The 8,100-nt window shown below is 27.4% G+C and overlaps 1 protein-coding gene across 4 annotated transcripts in view; it reads right to left on the reverse strand.

Moving 5' to 3' along the window:
- Positions 1-8,100, reverse strand: part of LOC107451439 (patronin) — a 125,200-nt gene that overhangs the window by 36,018 nt on the left and 81,082 nt on the right. For all 4 annotated transcript variants that reach the window (XM_071185331.1, XM_016067522.3, XM_016067523.3 and 1 more), the window contains 2 exons: positions 3,778-3,873; positions 2,417-2,632 (listed from right to left, as the gene is read on the reverse strand). In XM_071185331.1, the coding sequence (XP_071041432.1) occupies positions 2,417-2,632; positions 3,778-3,873 (312 nt within the window). The remainder of the gene's footprint in view (positions 1-2,416; positions 2,633-3,777; positions 3,874-8,100) is intronic.

The raw sequence follows: 8,100 nt of genomic DNA on the forward strand, positions 1-8,100 counted from the left end.
ATAGTACATTGCATGTATTTATATTTAATAAAGATAACACAATGGAAGAAAACATTACGAAATATTAATAAGCTATTTTTTTCTTCAAATTTACACCACCTTTTATATGAATTATAGTTCACAAGTTATCCTAATAATCTGCTAAAAAAAAGGTGAGGAAATATTTTTTTTAAAATTTATCAATTAATTATTCAATAAGAATTTGTAACAAATAATTGTACTAGTAATAAAATTTAGACGTTAGTTTCATAATGATATTAGACTTCTGGTTGATGTGCCCTGCTTTTTGGAGCTGCACAACCTCCAAGTTTGAATCGTCATAATGATATTATGACGTCTTTTAAATAATTTTTATACCAAACTTGATTTAGTTTAAATGATTTGGAGATAACATTTAGCAAACATCAGTGAAACGTTACAAAGTATAAAGCATTACAGGGTTTGAAAATTATATTGTTTAATATTCCTGGGTCATGTAAAAATTATGATCGAGCATGCATTTTTTACCTTCACGTGTTCATTTACCTTTACATGTCAAACTGAGCATACAGTGTATTCATTACAGAAAAAAAATGGGAGATAATTTTTCACCCTTTCTCAAAAACAGGGTGGGATTTCAAAAAGTTAAGTGAGGTTTCTAAAAATTAAAAAAACACAGACTTGAAAAAAAATTATTTCTTTAATTATAATACATTTTTCACATCTTCTAATTGAATATTTTTGCTGCATCATCATATGGAAAATGTTTTATATCTTCTTTTTCCTCGGCTATTATATTTATTTGGCTGAAAAATATCCGTATTTGTTTCGTTTTGACCGCTTCTACCGACATTTGTTTCATTTTCATTTGTCCGTTACGGAGTAGAAAAAGTCGCCTTAACAAGGCATTTGTCCATCTTACATGCATGCAAATTTAAACCTTACCTACAGTGAACACGTGGTTGCAGAGAAATGTGTTCTGAAAGGGGTTCGGGGGGTGTGCTCTGCTGTTTGCACCGGTTCTGAAGAATACTGATAAATAGGGAAGCTAGATAACAAGGACCGATGTTCTGTTAACAAGGACCGAAAATAATGAAAGATCAAGGAAGAAAGGTGAAACGGATTTTATTCAAAATGGCAAAAGACGAAATTTTTTCCAAAATTCGTGCATTTTGAAATTGATTAATAGAGTGCGCAAACTTCTCGCGTTAATCTTTTTTATTGCGAGAAAAGAAAAAAAATAGGAGAGATTAAAATAGAAATGGAAACATTAAAATAGAAATGGAGCTGAAATTCAATCAATAAATCTACACAATAAAATAAAATAAAATAGTAATAACGCACATTAATATCTCTTCAAACTAAAATTGCTCATATATTTTACATACAAAACAGTTGAAAGTTCACAATAAAATCTATCAACCAAATTGCAATTTTTTTGACGACAATGAAAACACAATGAATGAATTAATTCAATAAATGAACAATGGATTAAATGAACAAAAATGAATTAAATAAATGAAAAAAAGAATTTATTTACCAGTCNTCTGCTGTTCGCACCGGTTTTGAACAATACTGATAAATAGGGAAGCTAGATAACAAGGACCGATGTTCAAAATAATGAAAGATCAAGGAAGAAAAGTGAAACGGATTTTATTCAAAATGGCAAAAGACGAAATTTTTTCCAAAAATCGTGCATTTTGAAATTGATTAATAGAGTGCGCGAACTTCTCGCGTTAATCTTTTTTATTGCGAGAAATGAAAAAAAATAAGGAGAGATTCTCGCGTTCTCGCGCTGTAGTGAAAACACTGGGCATATGAATATTTAATAAAAAAATTTGTAAAATACCAATTAACAACTCCCTCAAATTTCAAGAGAAATTTCCAAGACATGTGTTAATATTTTTAATAAGATCTGTTACAAAATTTAATCATGTAAATATGAAATTCATCCTAGGGACAGAGCATAAAAACTATTGAATACAAAAGTTAAAATTGCAATGAAAAAGCAAACACATATTTAAAAATAATTTTTTTTTTTTTTAGACAGCATAATAAACATATTCATGTGCATTAAGATTCAAGTATTAAGATTAAAAAATCTCATTTGGGCATGCATTTTACAGAAGATCATGTCAAAATTTTGAGATTTTTGGAGTTATGAAAGAAACATTAAAATAGAAATGGAGCTGAAATTCAATCAATAAATCTACACAATAAAATAAAATAGTAGTAACGCACATTAATATCTCTTCAAACTAAAATTGCTCATATATTTTACATACAAAACAGTTGAAAGTTCACAATAAAATCTATCAACCAAATTGCAATTTTTTTGACGACAATGAAAACACAATGAATGAATTAATTCAATAAATGAACAATGGATTAAATGAACAAAAATGAATTAAATAAATGAAAAAAAGAATTTATTTACCAGTCTGATAGGAGCCGTCTGAACAAGCATTGTTTCTGTCAAAGGTGCTTCCCGTGACTCGACTAGAGTAACACCTTTCCTAGTTAAAACTTGAACGATTCCTTGATGATCGAGATTGTGATAGTTGGGATCTGCATAGATATTAACTAAGGCTAGGCAATAAAGTTCAGCATTTGCCAGTGAATGTACAATCTTTGGTTTTAATCGGCGAGTGTTCTGCAATGCATAAAAAGTAAATATTCTAGAGGGCATAGAGAAATAAAAAATATAGAGCGCATGCCTCCCAATTGGGTAACCCAGGTTTGAATCCCAGCAATGGCTGGAGTTAAACAGTGGAAGTAATAAACTCAAAATTGGGTTGGCTGTTTAACAACGGTTATAAAATAAAATATATATTCGTCATGATAATAATTTTTTTTTAAAAGTCACGTAGAACGATATATTAGATTCTAGATAAGATAACAACCCTAGCAGCATAATAACTTGGGCCCTTATTGGACAGATAGTCATGAATCTCGGCTCAATAAAGGTTTAAAGGGCCGTTATTTTCCGGTATTGGCCTTATATATAATTGTTTGATTCACAAGTACATTTTGCAGTCACTTTACAACCAATATTGGTCCTATATAGAGTTGTCAGATTCACCTGATATTTTATGTTCATTATTTTGCCAATACAGGCATTTATCTTATTCCTAATTGACTTTATGTTATACAGGAATATAATAAACAAGGACTCATTAAAAAAAAAACATAGTACATTACATTTTATTTAAAAAAAAAAAACTTTAAAAGTTAAGAACTGAACCGGAATGAGAATTAACTAAGCCACCATTGAAAAAAAACAAAAAAAATTTGACAGTTTTTTAATTGTTAAAAATAGAAGCATTTTACATTTAAGTGGATAACTACAGCAGAGTCAGAGTTGAGCAAATTTTTCTGAATCCTTCAAAATTTTTATAAACTCAGACTCCATAACCCTTCAAATTTTTCTGAATCCTTCAAAATTTTTATAAACTCAGACTCCATAACCCTTCAAATTTTTCNACTTTAAAAATTAAGAACTGAACCAAAATGAGAATTAACTAAGCCACCATTAAAAAAAAAAAAAAACAGCATTTGACAGTTTTTTAATTGTTAAAAATAGAAGCATTTTACATTTAAGTGGATAACTACACCAGAGTCAGAGTTGAGCAAATTTTTCTGAATCCTTCAAAAATTTTATTAACTCAGACTCCATAACCCTTAAGATTTGTGTAATAGGTGTTTTAAAATGTCTTTTAATGAGGGGCAGGGTGTAAAAAAAGATAACATTAAAAATGAAAACAATATTCTTTTTAAAAAATATGTAAAATGACTCACATCTTGATCTCTATAGAATGGTTCTATCAAATCTGATGGAATTTCTCCTTCAAATGCCTTCGAAAGTAGCCATAGAATTGAAGCCTTTTCTCGAGCCTAAAAGAAAAACAACAAGAAATAAATAAAAAGAAACGTAAGGTGTTTTCAAACAGCATGTTAATAAATTGTTGTAGTAATTATAAAATTGATATAAAGTGAAACCTTTAAAGTTGACAACCTGTCTAGCTTGCATGTTTATCACTTTGTTAAGGAGAGTTAGTTGATGCTAATCTAAATCCCTTCGTAAGTTGACCAATAATATAAAAAAACTTTTCCCGCACATTTTTTAAACAATAATGTCACGTATTAAAATTTCACTGGCTTGGTGAAATAGCATTAAAAAAAGGCAAACTCAAACTATTAAAGGCTTTTGTAACAAATAGTTTTGTACGTATAACAAATGTTTAAATTAATATAACATTAAAATTTCTAATTGCATATGTGTTCTTGTATATTGATATTTGAAAAAAATTGTTTCGCAGAAAATTGTTTCGAAAAAATCACAGAAAAAGACACCCGATATTTTGTTCTGTATTTCATAACTGTAAATTTTTAAAATGCTAAACATAATATTTTTCACTTCTTTTGTCCTTGAATTAATAATAAAATAATGAAAAAAAGTATGAAAAATATGTTTAGTAAAAATTTGCATCAAAAGGTAAATGAAAGGTAAGGTAAAGGTAAATCAAAAGGTAAGGTATTTTCAAAAAGCAAAATATTACAATGTTTAATTTTTATCATTACTATGATAAATATTTTAACTATTTAATATGCAGTGTTCTCCCTAAGCGTTTTTTTAAAGGCGGACTGCCCTATTTGCCCTTTTTGTAAGAATAAGCCACCATCCTATAAAAACGTAGCCTTTTTATTAATATTCTGTTAAAAAAAATAATTTATTGCTTAAATAATAATTACACACTGGCAAAATTATCTGTGTTTATAGGTTTAATTCTGATTACAATTACAAATACTTATTTTGTCAGAATTATTTTCAACTGGTTAAATTTTTATGGGTTTCTCTTTTTTCGAGAGTATACTAATAAATTTAAAATTTAAACCAATTTTAAATTTTAAAATTATTTTTAAATGCTTTTTATTTTTAAAAAAGGCATCTTTAAATGTTTATTTTCTCATAATTTTCAGCTTAAATTACAGAAAAAATCTTTCAAGTTATTTATCAATAATCATTTCCTTTTTAGTTAACTTTTTTTGAAAATTTTTTTTTACACAGTGACTGTTTTTCAGCATGCCTTTTAATTATTTTTATAGACTATAAATTTTTCTCTTATTTCAATAATGAGTGAAATTGAGTGATGTTTTCCAGACCGTCGCCAATAGCCCATTGTGCAACTCTAGTGTGACGTAAATGAACTATAATAGAACTATAATAACTGAAATGATAATAATAAAAAATAGTGTTTTAAAAGTGTTTTTTTTCTAAAATTTATTTAGCACTTTGTTTTAAACATACAAATAATTTTTAACGTTTCATTTAGAAGTTGAACATTACGATCGAACTTAATAATTATGTAATTATTTATGCATAATAGTACAAGAAAATATTAATTTGTAAAAAACGCTTTAAAAAAAGTTTTTAACGCTTTGTTTTAAGCGTATTATTAATTTCTAAACAAACATTTCAATAAATATTTTAAGTAAGATTTGTACATTGTAGTCAATTTATTTAATATCTTTCTTAAGCAAAACATATATATCTTCAAATTTATAAATTGATTTAAATCAATCTGAGTATGAAATTTTGATAGAAATCTGACTTTCTGCGTTTTACAAGTAAGTGAAATTCAAAAATACTATATCGCGATACATCGCTATATCGCGATCGATGCAAAACTGACGATGCATCACGATATATAATTTCTAATATCACCCAGTCCTAATTTTGATATATTTTTAGGATGTTAAGTGCGTGCCCTTTCGAAACTCAAAGTGACCTTTTCTGTGAGGAAGCGCCCTGCCCTTTTTAATTCATAGGGAGAACTCTGTATATATATATTTAATTTATAAAAACTTAAAGGAGAATACTAAACTTAGATATTACAAATATCATGGAATGTTACTGTTAATATACAGTTGCTTCAAAAACATCGACAAAAAATAAAAATTTAAGGTCAAACTATGGTGGAAGTATAAATAACCTTTTTAATAGTAATTTATAAAATGTCTTAATGACAATTTTTTAAAACATCAAGAATATAAATATACACATTAGCACAGCAGTCTACAATTAAACATAATTTGCATGTACTTAATTTGCAATTCATCATAAGGTAGGCGATGAATCAAATTTATTACCCTTAAACTAACAAACACTTTGCTGAATACTAATTAATAAATAACAGTGAACGAAATACGGGAATATTTAGCCTTTTTTTAAAAAAAAGTTCGTTGCCTTGTATCGTAAAATGAATTATTCACATTTTCTAAGGAATCTTCATAAAATTCTTTCCAAAAAAAAATTTTTTTTCTAAAGAATAAACTCACTTTTTTAAAGAATAATCGATACATATTTTTAATGAATTTTCGGACGAATTTATAGACTACTGTTTTCAACAAAATGCTTATAAACGAAAATCGAGTTTTAAAGACATATAATGTTTTTAATAAAATGCGTGTACAATAGATCCCTGTTTATTTAACATCCAATAGACTAACAGTTTAAAATTCGGAATCTCATGACAATGAGCTGCGCTCTAATCAAATTATCATGTGCGCGTAAATACATCTTCCAAGTGCTTAAAGCATAATGAAATTAATTAATTTTTTTTATTACCTATAACTCAAAATTTTCTTATCATTATTAAATTAAAAAAGTCATAAGTCAATTTTTTCATGTAAAATTATCTCAAATAAAAAAAATCGATTTGAAAAAATTAATTTCAAATACATATTTATTCATAACATATTCATTGTTATTATTATTTTTTTTTAATGTTTGAAAACAAAAGTGTATGACAGAGTTCAGAGTTTTTCTGCTTAAAATATTTTTTAAAACAGAAAAAAAAATGCAATTATAAGTAAAATTTTGACTTTAAGTCAAGGGTATATGTTTATAATAGTTATTATTTTAACCCACTGTGTTATTAACTTTGTTAAACAACGGTTAAAAAATTTCTGACCCCTAAACCTTATTTTTTAAAGATATGGAGAAAAAAAAAGTAATCTGGTAAAAATGTATTAAATATTCTGCTGTTGCAAAAAATTATTTTTCCTTAAAATAATAAAAGCGGAAGGCGTTTAAATAATACATAAAAGATGTTAATGTGTTTATAAAAAGGTCTAATAGACTAAGACTTCCGCAAAACATAAAAAAGATGGAAAGGGGGCAGAAATAAAAAGAAAGAAGACCCCTTTCGTGCGTCGATGTCATGGGAAATGTATTCCCTTAAAGAAGTAAACCCAAGAACATTTTATTTAAAAAAAATGTTTTTGTAGCATTTTTGTTTTAATAAATAAAGGCTCAGGGTTTACAGACAACAATAAAATAAAGTAAATAAATGTTCGAAGTGTATAATTATATGAATTTTTCTTTGAAAAAAAAATTTATAATTTTATGCACTATTAAAATTTACAATAACTAAATAAAATAAATAAAAAAAGAAAGAAAAAACAGGAAAGAAAAAGGCATCAAACTCAGAAGAAAAGAAAACCTCTCTTCCAATTAACAATACCCTACTCACGCAGCTACAATATCCAAAACGTCTAATATAAGCAAAGATACAACTTGTGATTTAAAAATAAACAAAATGCAATGATACGAAACGAAGTATTTATTTCGGCACAAAATATAATTGCAAGCTATTACCATCTTCTTAAGCCTTAACCGCAAACTATCGCCAACAACCATACAAAATGTTTAACCCAAAACCCATGCGTGATTAATAACGAAAATGTCACTCAAAAAATAAAAGAGCGATTCTGGGGGAGGGGGGGGGGTAAGCCTGAACAGAAAGTTTCAAAGATTTGACAATGAAATATTCATTTGCAATTCAATTCATTTATTGTGCGAGCTGAATTTAAGTATAAGACGCTCACGAGACAAAAGGAGATCACCTTGTTAAAACATTTGGCGACCTACTAAATCAGAAGAGACCGAATATTAAATAGTCTTTAAAAATGATTTCATATCTAAGGAACACGAGGCAGTAAAACAATAAGTGGTGGGATGATATTTATACTGCCCTTGAACTTAAAAAATACACCAGTTAGACTTGAATTGAAAGAAAGAAATGATGGGGGCGAGATATTTTTAAGTACCATTGCAAG

The sequence above is a fragment of the Parasteatoda tepidariorum genome, chromosome 9, assembly GCF_043381705.1.
Source record: "Parasteatoda tepidariorum isolate YZ-2023 chromosome 9, CAS_Ptep_4.0, whole genome shotgun sequence".
Lineage (NCBI taxonomy): Eukaryota > Metazoa > Arthropoda > Arachnida > Araneae > Theridiidae > Parasteatoda > Parasteatoda tepidariorum.